This window comes from Halichoeres trimaculatus, unplaced genomic scaffold (assembly GCF_033239565.1).
Source record: "Halichoeres trimaculatus isolate MK-OKI-2021-1 unplaced genomic scaffold, fHalTri1.1 fHalTri1_scaffold_21, whole genome shotgun sequence".
NCBI classification, from domain to species: domain Eukaryota; kingdom Metazoa; phylum Chordata; class Actinopteri; order Labriformes; family Labridae; genus Halichoeres; species Halichoeres trimaculatus.
In genome coordinates, this window is record NW_027437199.1 from 13748926 (window position 1) to 13763998 (window position 15073).

Below are 15073 nucleotides of genomic sequence, written 5' to 3' on the forward strand. Positions count from 1 at the left end.
ACTCTTCATTTTATTGATCGACTCTCAAGTTTGAACAGAAAAACACAGATCTCTGTGATTCATCTTTTCTCTCTATTAAACTTCATCAGCCAGAGTGGTGTTGTCATAGAGACCTAGACATGCCCTTAATCAATCCGGTCTTGCTCGACCGGCCTGGAAGCTATGAAGTAGCAATTTAAAATAACCTGTAACCAGCAATATTGGCGCTGATTATTTCATTTAAAGTGTGGATTACGATCAGGCATATATCTAGAAGGGGGACTTTTTTAAGATCACTTTCAAACTCCTCACAGCCCCTTTAAACAGCTCATATCACTTGTAAAAGGAATGTTCCATAAAGGCCCTGATTTAAAAGTATTATCCACTTTGTATCAAACTAATCAAAATAGTACAGAAACACTTTGGCTGCCACCTATGAGCTAAGCAGGTGTAGCATATCAGACTGGTGTCATTAGGAAATCACATCACAAAAGACAGCAGATTATTAATTTGGAGTGTTCAAATTGACACAGATCTGAGGATAAAACTAAAACTAAGATACAAACATCAGAACTACAACAGTAAACACGATTTGTTGAATCTTTGGATTCAGTCGTGAGGTCACGAAAGTGAAATATGGCAAACCATAAAGCTGTAGTTTTGTTGTAAATTTCAAAAGAAATATCACATAAAAAGAAATGAATGGAATGTATGCATGTAACAGAGAAAGTAACTAAACTGATGACTGATTGGAAATAAAGGACATCACAGATTAACTGTTCACCTCCTGGGAGTCATACACACCATATTTCGTGAATTCATCTCATTGCATTGAATTAATTTTTCAAAAATATTCTGTTTTTGTTACTGTAAAAAATGAAATGTCATATGACTTGAAAGGAAGTGAAAAAAATGACAAAATGTCAAGTTTCTTGTCTTTTGGTATTAAAAGCTCAATTCTTCTTCAAAGGCAACAGAGAGGGAACAGAGTTTTCCTGACTCATTCAGCTATAGAAATACAGCAGAGAGCACATGACTCAAGAAATGCACAGCGAGGGTGAGACCATTGGCACTTTTTAAAATAAACAAAAGAGACAAAAACGCAAATTTAAGATTGTATCAATTACAATTAAAATGATGTTTTATGAAATGTGTTAAATGAGAGCTCTAAAATAGCTGACCTATTTCCCATCCCTCAATGCTTCTGTCGACTTCCGTGCTTCTCTATCCTTTCATGCAATCTTACCTTTTGACCACTTTTCTGTTTTTAATCTCCGTTCATCCCTCCATTCCCACCCTTTGCTTGGCTCTCTGGTATATATTCATTGATAGTAAGCGATCTGTGTCACGAGAAAGAACGCAAAAAAGAAAGAAATGACTTGTCCCGAAATACTGACATACTTTGAATTACATAAAGAGTGAAATCATTAGCCACGGGCCTAGAGGCGGTGTCTACATAGAAGACAGCTAATATACTGCCCGGATGAAGTCTGTACATGAGCCATACAGTGCTTCACACAGTGAAGATTTAGACGCCATTCTTGGAAAATATTTTAGCCGATTTCACGCCCAGAAGTGCTAAAAGCGCACAGTATCTTGTCCTGTTTCAGATGTGACGTACCACGCTACTTTGACACAAAGGCTGCATTCTTGCATCGTAATTCTTTGCTGTGTTATGTAACAGCAGGTTGGCCTCTGTGGGCGCTGGCATCCATGACCTTTTCTTCTACAGGGCTTTATATTGCTATTATGAAACTAATGCTTGCCACTGGCATGAGTGAAAATGCATAGGAGATACAGTTGTGTACTGTTTTTAAAGGGAAGAACATAAAGTGTTATCAGTGTTAAGCTTAATTTTTGTGTCAGGATTTAAAATCACTTTTCACAGTTTGCGTCATATGTCAAAGTGACTTCAATTTATTTGCTACATGCAGCAAACGAACCTCCCAGAGAGACAGCTGTAACCCACTCTGTTCATCTTTGGAAGCCCCTAATCAGGCAACAGCATCAATTGCACAATACATAAATCCTGCTTTCGTCGTATTAGTGTTGTAGTGGAGTCACCAAACCTTAAGTCAGAGCTGAGTCTAAAGTCACTAAAAGAAAGTGTGGGTCAGGGTCTCGAGGTACCAGACGCTTGCAGGCCCTCAATAAGTAGTCCTCCAAGCAAGAGGACAGTGCTTAACAGTGATTTAGACTTTGGTTTAAAAAGCTGGGAGTGATTTATGGTTTAAATCAAAGTAAACTTTCAGTTTCTTCAAAAAACTTATCAAAACCAACACATCAGACAAATTTAGGGAATTGCAGACAATCTAAACCCTGTTTGGCATTGTTTTTTTTATTATTGTTGTTGATCTCGTTGTTCTTGTTGTTTTTTTGTTCTGGTGGAACTTGAGTTTTATGTTTGTGAATCGCTTTGCTTTTTATTTTGCTCCAAGAATGACCCAACAGAACAGGGGTGGCCAACCTGTGGCTCTTTGCCTATCTTTGAGCGGCTCTTCTATTGGCTATATAGTTATGAGTAACAGTGTACCAATCAATCTAAAATATTGATATACTGATACCAAAGTTGGGATCGGTATTGATCAATACTTGGGTGATGAGATTGATACTTAAGTTTCAGTTTCTCTTCTCTACATGTGCTCCTCTTAATAGCTCATGTGCTAATGTGCTCTATCTATCTATCTATCTATCTATCTATCTATCTATCTATCTATCTATCTATCTATCTATCTATCTATCTATCTATCTATCTATCTATCTATCTATCTAGATCATTCATTTTAGATTATTTTTTTCCTATATATTTCTATTGCATGTATATATCTTTTTATGCAACAACATGGATGAAATAAAGATCAACTATTAACTATAAATAAGGTTAGGAATATTCATCAGCTGCTAAATAAAAAACAAAATAATAAAATTTTAACTAATGAAAGATGTCCTTTTGAAATTGTGAAATCACCTTGAGGTTACCAAAGAACTTGTTTGTTAATGGTAAAGTGAATTGGCAGCCTTTAACTGAGTTTTATTTTGTTATTCCTATAGTTCCTGAAGTATCATTTGCAATCAATATTTACTTCATCAGAGGAAATTAAAGGGATAATTCAGGGTTTTTAAGGTTGGTTTTCTGTTTACTTGTAAATAGTAAGTGTTTTAGCCACAGGGGGACTACCACAGGGAGAGCCATAATGGAAGCTAAGCTATGGTCTGCTACATAGTTTAAGTTGCTGCACTGTGCAGTCAGAAAGCCACCCCATTCTCAGGGCTTATTATGGTCTCATACTTGTGTGTCTACCTGCAGAATGTGATGTCTCCATGTTGAGAGTTGTGCGGTGCTGCACCAGGTTTGAAATTGGAGACGTTGAAGTAGGAAAGTGTGTGGTCGATGAAGCCATGCATCGTGCCAGTCTGACTGAACATGTACTGGTAGACGAGTCGAGGGATGAAGTCTGATGTGAAGGAGATCACAAAGGCCTTAGGAGAGAAGACAAAATGAAAGTAAGAGTAAAACATTTATTTCTGCCATAGGTGTAAATATAGAAAACATGCACAAAAAACAAGTTTGATTTCAGAACGTTGCTATTTCTCAAAATCCTTTGAGTGCTATGAGGGGGTCTAACCAGTTGTTTTCACATGCAAAAAAAACAGCAACATTATTTTTGGTATCGGAGCAATACAACAATAAAACATTTTGATTCAGAGTTTTAACATTTTCTTTAATACTGATTTATGATTGAAAGACCCATGCACCAAAAGGGAAAGTCTGCTCCCAGTTTTCCATTGCCTTGAAGCTCCTGGAGCAGCTTAAATGAGTTTATGTGTGTCGGATCCAGAATAAATAAAAACTCCTGCTGCTGGTTTTCAGAATCCTTTGCAAATCTGTTTAGTATTAAAAGTAAACGGAACAAGATTTTGTTAGCTGGCTCAGACAAATCCTGAAGAAAGCTGTCCTGTCTTCACAAACGCACCTTGACCCCAACAGATCAGGATGTTGAGGTATTTCAGACCTGGTTTAGGATCTGTCTGGGTCACTGAGGATGAAATCTCAGGGCAAACAAAGAGGATAAAGCTCTATCTGATACGCATATACAGGACAGAGATTATTAAAGCTGGATTATGTGTTTAAACGTTCCGGCTGAAACGTTGATGTCAGTGTTGGAGGAGAAGCTGGTAACACCTGACCTTCTGTAAAGGGAGCTTTTAAGGTCGATGAACCAAACTTGTCTGCATTATAATTTAAACGTGCTACTTTGTCATAAAAATCTGAATTAATCGGCACGAACATGGAACAAAACATCTGACTAGTACGTTTTTCCATGTATTAAAAAAGTTACTTTTCAGTAATAATTCACAGTATTTTACAAGAACAGTGGAAAAGTATCATAACTGCATATGGCAATAACAGCAGACTTCATGGTGCCTCAGGGATGCTTTAATGCCTCATATGATGGCATATTTTTCTGTTTACAACATGCTGAGGTTTGGGAACCCCCTTATAAATTTAGCTCATGAGAAGGATCAGCAGTCTGTCTGTTGAAACAGTGATCAGAGTAGGTGGGGCTGCTATGATGATAGGCTGCAGTGTCGATTGGCTGTCTGTTCGTTGTCTGTAAAGGGAGTGCAAATGGATGCAAAGGCAGAAAAACACCAAAACAAAAATTGCAGGAATTCCAAAAGCATTCGCACCAAAAATGATCCCGAACTCTACCCCCAAAACAAGGAAAACACTGGTTCAAGTGTTTCAGCTATACCTCACTAGCATAGTAGGAAAAGATGAGGAGTGGGAGGGGTTTGCTTGCATGCGTCTGCTTAAATAGCCTGGTAGAAACTATGTTTAATAAAAAAGTATGTAAAAACATTAAAATCTCTGTAAAACATCGCCCAAGTATTTCCACAGGTTGACTCAGACTGTACTTCTCGTTTAAATCCAAATTTCATGAAAAAGTTCCAGGAATAGTCCTTTAATCTTTGCATAGCTGATTGGCTAGTTTTTGCCTAAACTATGTTTATACCAATGACTTGAAGTGTTTCAGTGATCTCTGTGAGACCTTAAAACTGCAACATCATGTACACATGTTCATGTATTTATGTATTTAAATGGATATGATAATAATAATAATAATAACAATTAATAATAATAATAATAATAATAATAATAATAATAACAATAATAATAATAATAATAATAATAATAAATTATAATAATAATTATTATTAGAATAATAATTATTACAAACAATAATGTGAGGAAAATATAGAAATATATTAAAGGCTATGAAGCACCACCAAATAAAGGAAAGGAAAACATCTGTAAACATAAAAACAGTAAAAGATTAAAACAATTAAAAAAAAAAACAAAGGATAAAAGACTCAAAATAGAGATTCACCAATTCAACCAACCGACAGTAAAAAGCAAAACATTGTATTTTTACTTACATTTATAATTACTGAGAATTTCCCCATCCCACTCAGTATGTTGTACCATATACCTATAGAATATGGAGAAAGAGGGACAGGAGAGAAATGGGGTTACCATGAAGTACTTACTGCAAAACAAAGGCTTTTCCAACAGAAATACCATTACCACCCAGTAAAACCCTTCAAATTGATATTTCAAGAAAATAATTTTATTTACTTTGAGACCTGAGGTTTATGGGTCCAGTTTCAGTCTTCACCATTACACCCTGACATTCTCTGTGGTTGTTTTAGATACTGAAGACAGCCCTGTTTTTAGAAGTTGTTGCTTTCTAACACTGTCATCACAGGTTTTACTCAAAACCACAATTGAGGGAAACCTTTTGGTATTGCAGAAATAAAAAACAGATGATCACTCACATCATTGGCAAACATTTTACCAGGAGGCACTGATTCCCGCAAATCATTCACAGCAATCCATCCAATATGTATTGAGTTATTCCACTCTGGATAAAAGAGGTAGACAGGTGGTGCACACATCTCTTCAGCTGGCACAAAAGGGGCTTATTTCAGCTTACTGAAAGAGTATTTTTGACATTACTCCAATGAGTTTTACAAAGAAGATCAGTGTGCTCCAGTCCAGAAACACGCCATCCTTTGCCAGAAGTCCATCATTTGGGATTGATAAAGCCTTCAAAAGCCAATGGGTAAAGTCAAAACGTAGAAAGCCTAAGAAGATAAGGTAGATGAAATTGCAGTGTATGGTGATGGCGATTATGACCTGCTGTGAAAAGTCAGTTTCAAAAATTAGATATGAAACCTGCCTTATTGTCTGGAGGTACTGCCCTAAAAGTATTCAACTAGTCTAGTTTCCATGAAGGAGTCTGCATCCTTGTGTGGGCTCCCTCTAAATCAACAAACTGAACTTCAACAAAAAGCAACAAAACGTCAACACTTATTGTGGCATTATATACACATATGGTGAAAATGGCCCTATCTAACAATAATAAAGAATCCTTTAAAAAAAAGTCCTGGATCCAGACAGTGATCCAGATCACCTCCAAAATTTAATCACTTCTTCCTTATCCCATTTTAAACATTTCCTGAAAATTTCATCCAGGTCCATTTGTTACTTTTTGAGTTATGTTGTTCACAGACAGACAAACAGACAACCTCTCCCAAAAACATAACCCACTGGTTATGCTTGCTCCTGATTATGTGTGCTTCATTAAATCCTTCTGGGATTTCTCCAAATACCTGACATGACCTAAACTACAGTTCAAAGTACTTGTTACTCTACTTAAGCCAACATAACAACGTGCATCAAGGTAACATTTAAACGAAACGGAACCTATGATGGAGAGAAATTAATGAATGTTTTTTCATGTGTTTTAAATATTGTGATTTGAAGAAATTGAACATTTGAAAAATTCATCTTCATTTTCTACCACTTGTTCTGTTCAGGGTCAGGAGTGGCTAGGAGTAGCCTATCACAGCTGTCTTAAGCGAAAGACAGGTTGCACTATGGGCTGGTTGCCGGTCAATGACAGGGCTGACACAGAGACAGATGACCCCTCATAAACACACTCATACCTGAAGAGAACTCACACATGCACGGGGAGAACATGCAAATTCCACCTAGAAAGACCCACCTTGTCCAACCTGGGATTCTAACAGGTTACCTTACTGTGAGGCAACAGTGTTAACCACTGTGCAACCCCATTTAATACAGAGTGAAGCTGTAAATGTGTATTCTCATGTGGTCTAAGTAAATCTTTCATAGATAAATTAAGTCATGTGTTGATGCTGATCCAATCAGAAAGCTTGGTTTAGCTTCTCATCCCAGTGAATTCTGTAAGAAGCAGCAGTCCTAAGCATTTGTTACTCTACTTCAGCCAACATGATTTTGCAGAAACCAATGAATCAGTTAAACAATAAATGTATGGCTTGTAGCATATAATGATTTCCTTAATGTGTTTTAAATTTTGTGATTTGAAGAAATCTAACTATTGAAAAATATGGCTCCTTCAATGACAATGGTTAATTCGTTTTTCCTTTATCCTATTTTCAAAACAAATAATTTTGATAACCTAATCTGAAGTGTGCTACATTTGGTTGCTAGTTAACAAAATAATTTAGTTTTTCTTCAACTGGGTCTCCCTCTATTGTTTGCTGTGCAATATAATGATGTTTTTGAGAAAACTGTGTTAGCTTACCGATGTCTTTAGCACGCACTGCCACTGGCCTGCGCAGCTCAGTCACAAACTTTTTGGCATCCAGCCTGATCTCGATGACATTGTTGAGCAGAGCGAAGAGTGGAGCAAGAGGGAATGAAGCCACGAACAGCGAAACGAAACCAAACTGGATGACTGAAATAAAGAAACAAGAAAATTCATTTATTGTGTGTCGCGGCTAAAAAAATATCCGTCCATACTTTCAAATTCAGTTTGTTTCAGTGCTTTAGTAGTGAATGAGCCCTTTTGGCTTCTGCATATCTTGAAATAACATGACAGCTATAACATTGAGAGAGGATTGTTGATCAAAAGAAATACTATATATGATGGAAAATATGATTAGGATCCATGGTGGCCTTCTAACAATAAACTTCAGTGTTCATTACATGGACTATATCACAGCCTCTGGAGCTTTAAGACAGAAAGAAACAACAGGATCATTTACATCGTGTTTCCATGAAATACATGGTTTTTGGTGTATTTCTTTGCTTACTTTGTATTAGTTCTTAGTTTAAGACTTGGGCTAAATTTACCTATACATCAACAAACCATCACAGTGATGACGAGAGTAATGTAAAGTGACACCCATGCGAACACTGCGTTGGTGTGATGGCTCTTAAAAAGAGTCTGGACATTTCCTTCTTTATTGAGGTTTCTGACAAATGAGTGGTTTTCATCAGTGATAGGAGATGTGTTTAAATCATGCTAAAGAAATCAAACCGACATCCTGTGAATCATACATTTCAGATGGTTTGTGAGAAGTTGTCTCGTTAAGTTTTGTGGACGGTCATCTCTCTGGACAGGAGTCACTCTGTCTGTTTGGGCTCGCTCTGTGAATCAGACAATGCCTTTTAAGGTCAAACTCTCCACTGCCCCAGCTGAACTGGACCTTTTTTTTTTTTTTTTTTTTTTAAAGATTATGCAGCGTGTTGAGCTATGAGTTATCAGTCTGACATGCAAAACAAACACAGAGACAAACACTAAGCAGATACACAGAGAGGGAAGAGACATTAGATTTGTGAGTTTGGATTAAACATTGAGAATTTGTTCCACAGCACATTAAAAAAGCAGATGTACACAAAACCATACCTGCCGACATTAGACTTTGACAGAGTGGGAGATTCCCCACACCCCCGGCTGTGCCTCAGCATTTTTCCTGTGCTTTGCACAGTTAGCATGCCTGTCAACATCATTTTCACCTCAGTGTTCAATGCAGAAATCTGACCTACAAACCTTACAAAATGCTTCATATCTCCATGGCTCAGAGGAAGAAAAGGAAATGACTTGCACCAAGTTAAACTGTATTTGGAGGCATATCTCTTTTTCTTTGGACCGTGTTCAGACAGCAGCTTACATACTGTACTTATGAACAAGCCTTTTATCAGTATTTCGGTGATAAATCATGAGAAAGTGCAGTACAGTGGAAGAATGGGTTTAAAAGCAGGAGACTCTTGCAGGAATTGGGAGTTAAAATTGGGAGGTATAGCAAAACGACTGGATTTGGTGGTTTTGTGAAGCCACTGGCTACAATTAACTTTAACATGTAACTGTATTTACTCTTTCTTTTACTGATTAATGCTCTTGTTGTGTGTGGGTCTTTGGATTGGTGTGGCATCACTGCTCTTGGGTAACAAATTGTGTAGTCTGTTTTTCTTCTTGCAATTTGCAAATGTTTGAGATAAATAAACACATTAATCAAATCAATGAAATAAGAGTTCAATTACTCCAACACCAGGTGCAATGAAAGACCTGTCTATGCTCAGACAACTGTCACAGAAGCTTCTGTCTGGTGGCAGAGGTCAGAGGTCAGCTGCTGAGAGACAGTGCTGGGGCTTGTGTAAAATAAAGGTTTGACTGGGGTGTGTCTTCACTCTTCTCTACAGCCAGATATCAAAGCAAACAAACTTTTGACAAACTTCAAAATCTGTTCAATCTCATCATCTGTGTATTTGGACAGAACTGAGACCCATCAGGAAGTGGGCAGGCATCACACTGCAAAAACTGAAATCTTATCAAGTGTTTTTTATCTTATTTTCAGTAGAAAATGTCTTTTGAGACTTAATATGAGCCACATTCACCTGACCAGTCCAGAAAAATGTCTCATTTCAAGTTATATCAAGATAAAAATGAGGTCTTAATTGCTTGGAGCAAGTAAAAAAATCTTCCAATGAAACAAGAGAAAAGTTATTTGTATGAAGATGTTATTATAGTTTCAAGCTATTTTTCGGGCCATTTTTTCTTATTTCAATTGGCAGATTTTTTTACTTGTTAGGAACGATTCATACCTCATTTTTGTCTTTACATAACTTGAAACAAGACATTTTTCTGGACCGACCAGCTGAATATGGCTCATATTGAGTTTAACAAGACAAATTTTAAAATAAGACAAAAGCACTTGATAAGATTTCAGTTTTTTGCAGTGGATGGCTTCTGGTGCTGATGGTTCATCTTCACAGTGAGACACAAAAGAAGAGCAAAAAAAGAAAGCGTTTTAAGCCTGACCTGTAGGATAAAATAGAAACACTGCTGGTCCCAGATTATTTGGGGAGGATAAAAAACATCATTCTGAAAAAAGTATCAATTTCCAAACCTTTTTGTCAGGCAGATCAATAAAGGATCAAAACAGCATCCACCTGCTTTCAAAGAACATGGAAAGGACACATGAGAAAGATGAGTTGGTTGGCCTGACTCCGGCTGACACCCGACTTTGGGTATGAGCGGAGGAACTCTAGCAGTGTGGGAACGGGGATTTCCAGCGAGCCTGAGACTGATGGCTTCACCTCGGGACGCTACGCTGAGACAAAAAGCAGCGAGGAAGAAAATACGACAGCAGAGCAGCAAGTGCTAGAGGGCAAGCTTAGAATAACCTCTCTCTCCACCCGAGCCAAGGTTGATGGGTTCGAGAGGTGGTCCAGGCACACACAAAGAAGACACACACACCTTCACTTCAGCACCGAGTCTCACAAATACGTCACATCCATAAAAACACACACAGACACACAAGTGAACACATTTACACGTATAACCTCTACGTGAGAGTGTTTGTTTCAGGTAGAGCTCAGACATTTCTAGCATTCCTTGCTGCGCCCTGCAGCAAAACAAGCTCAGACTGCTTTCTTCTTTTTGTCATCCTCCCTGCTACCTCCCCTCAACATCTCTATATATCACAGCCATATTATCACACCAGAAGAAGTTCACAAAGGAAATAAAACCTGTCTTCACACTGAGCTCTGGAGGAGAGAGGTCTTGTTGACACGAGATGTTAAGTTACTTTCTATCATAAAATAAAACAAGTTTCAAAAAAGAGGTTGACATTTCTCTAATGTTTCAAATCAAGCTAATTTTTTTCCTGAAGATGCTGTGAGGAACTTCTGGTTTGCACTGCTTTTGGTGCCATCTACAGACAAATAGATACAGCTTTATGTATCTTGTCCTGCACATCAAGATGATAAAAAGTCTCATTAAGCTCTTATTTAACCAACAAATGTGTCTCTAGTTTTAACAACTGCTGTAGAAAGTGAAAAGAAAAGCTGTGTCTTGAGAGTTTTGTCAGTTGTTGGGTGGTATATCGAGCCCACTGCAGTGGTTGCAGACATTTCAAATTAATAATAAGAAATCCTCAGTTTCATATCAATAATTTTCATTTATGAGTGTCTTTAAGGCTAGGTTCAACTTAAGAACTTCCAATATGGTGGTACACCGCAAAAAACTACAATCTTATGAAATGTTTTTGTCTTGTTTTAGTAAAAAAATTAGACTCAATATGAGCCCCTTTCACCTGACCAGTCCAGAAAAATGTCTTATTTCAAGTTATTTAAAGACAAAAATGAGGTCTGAACTGTCTGTAATAGGTAAGAAAAAATCTACCAGTTGGGTAAGAGAAATGTGCTTGTCAAGATTAATACAAGCACATTTCTCTTTCCCCACTGGGAGATTTTTTGTTTGTTGCAGGCAGTTTAGACCTCATTTTTCTCTTTATATAACTTGAAATAAGACATTTTCCTGGACTAGTCAAGCAAATGTGGCTCTTTAGTCGAAAAAGACATTTTTTACTGAAAATAAGAAAAAACTTGATAAGTTTTCCTTTTTTTTGCAGCATAAGCTCTAATGAAAGTAAGACTAGAATGTGGAATGATGTAAACTTCCACATTGATGTCTGCGAGGAACCAAATTCAGATGTTTGCCCGAGAGGAATTGCAAAATTTTCTTATGACCACGTCAGTTAAACAAATTTTCTAGATGTTTCTTAATCCGGACCTAAAAACGTTTTTTAACCAGAAAATCTACGGCTGAGCAGGTGTTGGTTTGTTGTGTCTGAGCTTGGTTGTAATTTTGAAATAGTGCAGAAGACACAGCCTGAAGCAGTCTCTTTCTCTGTGTGTGTGTGTGTGTGTGTGTGTGTGTGTGTGTGTGTGTGTGTGTGTGTGTGTGTGTGTGTGTGTGTGTGTGTGTGTGTGTGTGTGTGTGTGCATGCAGACACGACACCCAGCAGCTGCAGCTCTTAACCAGCTACCAGCAGTAACTTCTCCCTCACAGGCAGTGATTAAGTCGACTTTACAGCCACAGAATGGGACTGTCTCTCCACCTTCCAAATCACTTAACCCTGAAATTGACCTCAATAAAGAGGATTCACTTTGCAACACAGGAAAAAATCTGAGGCTGGAATTCACTTAAATGTAACTGTTACCCTTGGATAAAGATGGAAAAAGTCCAGATAAACTGAAACCTACAGATTCCACTGAAACACTTTAAATTCTATTTAAGGAATTTTTAAATTCTCCCTCACAGAGACCATACCAGGGTGTGCAGCAAAAAGTATTCCAGCTCTGTGAGTTCAACACTTTCCCCTGTGAGTTGGAGGAAATCTGCAGTCAGTTTAAAAGCAGAATAAAAATGACAGTGATTAAAGCTGAAAGCCCTTTTTAAATAAAATGCCACTTATTAACTTCCTTTTGGCCTTTTAAGGATAAATGTGGAACGTGCTGATTTGTATCTGAGTTGAACTGTGCATGAAAGATCAGAGAGGCTTTAATCAGGGACTGAATTCTCAGTGTTTATGTGTTTTGGGTTGTGATGGACGTTAATGTAAATCCTTTAGTGTGAATACAGTAAGCTGGCTCTCCCTCCTCTAAGGGAACGCCCATTGCTCTGGTAGAGGGCTGACAATGATGAGGCAGAACATATTCCCATTTCCACTTCCAGTCAATCAGTGGTAAGGTAGCACTTTCTCCCCCTTGTTTCTTTTCTTTAAATGAACATGCCTTGTACTGTGACACTTTGAAGAGCAGACCAGAGGAAGAGTTTTAAAAACACAGTCCTTTTTCCAGTTATCAGTTAGGGGTAATTTGATTGACTGTATCAAACTGTGTATTTGTTTTGAGTTAGGAGGCTTCTCTTGTTAAAGGATAATTTCTTTTTGCTAGGCACCGCCCCATTGTGGCTACCAGCTCTCTCTTCTTTTTCTTGTAATGTTTTCATCTTTTTTTTTGTCATCTCTGCATTTGGAGTGGGTCATTACTTTGTATGGTTCATTTGTTGGTCGCAGACACCAAACTAGTTGTTTCTTCAGTGATATTTTTACTAGTTTTGCTCCTGTGTTTGTCTGGAGATCCTACATAACTATGACCACATTATTTACATGTGAAATCAGCTGTTAGCAGCCTGTAGCATGTAACTGCTAACTGGTGCAAGGCCTGATGTTTCCCACAAGGTGAGGAGAAGGAGGTGAGGACAACGTGCTGGTTCTCAGGTGTGAGCTAAGAAGTGACAACATCTACCTGTCCTTCCATTCATCGGGGGCATGTAAGATCTATTGCCAACGACGAGCTAGCTGTGCTAACCCAGCAACAGAGAGGATACCAGAGGGCAGAGTAGCATCTTGCTATCCACAGACATGGCTAATGGAGATAACACTGGACATGAATGCCACGTTGGACGAGCTTCACCTGCTGTGAGCAGACAGGATCCAGGAGACAGAGACTGAACAGACGCCTGAAGAAGCTCAGTCCTGGACCCTGTGGAGGTGGAGGCTGGCTGAACTGGAGAATGATGGACAAGCTGTCAGCATCTATTTTCTTTGGACCTTTCTGCACTTTCTATACACTTTCTTACTTTTGTTTTCTTGATTGCTGCTGTGACTCCTGAATTTCCCCTCGGGGATAAATAAAGTATATTCTATTCTATTCTATTCCTGATCTCCTGCACATGTGTAAGCATGAGTGCAACACTCACAGGATCTGAGCCTGTATGTCAAAATGTGATGATCTTGAAGAACGCCAGAGGGTTGAAATATCATTATATGAAAGGAAAAGAAATATGGAACTAGAGTGTGTAGCATTTTTTTTCTCTGAGGTTCGGGAAAGATCACAGTGAGGCCTTGGGGGAAAAAATGGTGCCATGGTAACAAGAAATCAACTAAAAGTGTGAGAAGTAAACAGGAAACAATTAGACGACTCACTTCTGCTGATTGCATAACAAGGCTCAGTAATGTACAGGAGGGTCCATTTAGCCGTAAAGCCTACATGGCTGCTCGGTAAGGTTATTTCTGTGTGTGTGTGTGTGTGTGTGTGTGTGTGTGTGTGTGTGTGTGTGTGTGTGTGTGTGTGTGTGTGTGTGTGTGTGTGTGTGTGTGTGTGTGTGTGTTCAGACTCACTCATCTCCATGTACTCAGGCGTGAGGCCTTCAAAGGGGGCCAGGGCGTAGTCCAGGTTCCACTGCTTTGGAGGCCTCTCGTCCTCAATCTCTGTCTCTGCTGATCCTTTATCCTTTATCGCACGAACCAACTTCTTTAGCTTCCTGTCAGGACGGGGGGGAGAGGTGGAGGAAAGGAAAGAGACTCAACTTAGGCTTCACTGTACTGTGTAACGAATATTTACACTTTGGATTTAGAAACTTCCAAGATAGTCTAATGAAAAGGCATTAAAGGCAAGACAGGGCAAGTTTATTTTATAGCATGATTCAGCAACAAGGCATTTCAGAGTTTAACGACCTCTCATTCAGATGTCTTCAAAAACTTCCACACAGGCCACATTTGGTCACATTTAAGCATGCCCAGTAAAATCTTGTTGATATTTTTTGGATTATTATTTGAAGATACAGCTCCTGACCTCTTTGTTGCAGCTCAAGGGCTGAATTTCAATGAAAAAGGAGGATTCTTCTCAAGCTGACAAACTATGTGGCTCAACCTTTTTTAATAAGAAGCATGATGGGTGGTATGAGAATGCACTCAGAAACTTTCCCTGGAACACTCAAGACAAATTCGCTCTCTGCTTGTGAAACATAATACACATCCAGAATGTGCAGAGGTACAGTAATGTGAAACATTTAACTGATCGCAAACTGGCCGGACAAACAGCCAGGAGCTGGCGGTGTGCAAAGAAAATAAGGCTCACAAAGAAAGCAAATTGGCAACCTGTGCTGCTGAGAAAAAAACAGCAGGG

General features: G+C 38.5%; 1 protein-coding gene across 1 annotated transcript in view; it reads right to left on the reverse strand.

Annotated features, from left to right (window-relative positions):
• ano2b (anoctamin 2b) overlaps nt 1-15073 on the reverse strand; it is a 78335-nt gene that overhangs the window by 14707 nt on the left and 48555 nt on the right. The window contains exons 19-22 of the mRNA XM_074697765.1: nt 14287-14429; nt 7617-7769; nt 5422-5474; nt 3281-3459 (exon numbers count right to left, since the gene is read on the reverse strand). Of these exons, the coding sequence (XP_074553866.1) occupies nt 3281-3459; nt 5422-5474; nt 7617-7769; nt 14287-14429 (528 nt within the window). The remainder of the gene's footprint in view (nt 1-3280; nt 3460-5421; nt 5475-7616; nt 7770-14286; nt 14430-15073) is intronic.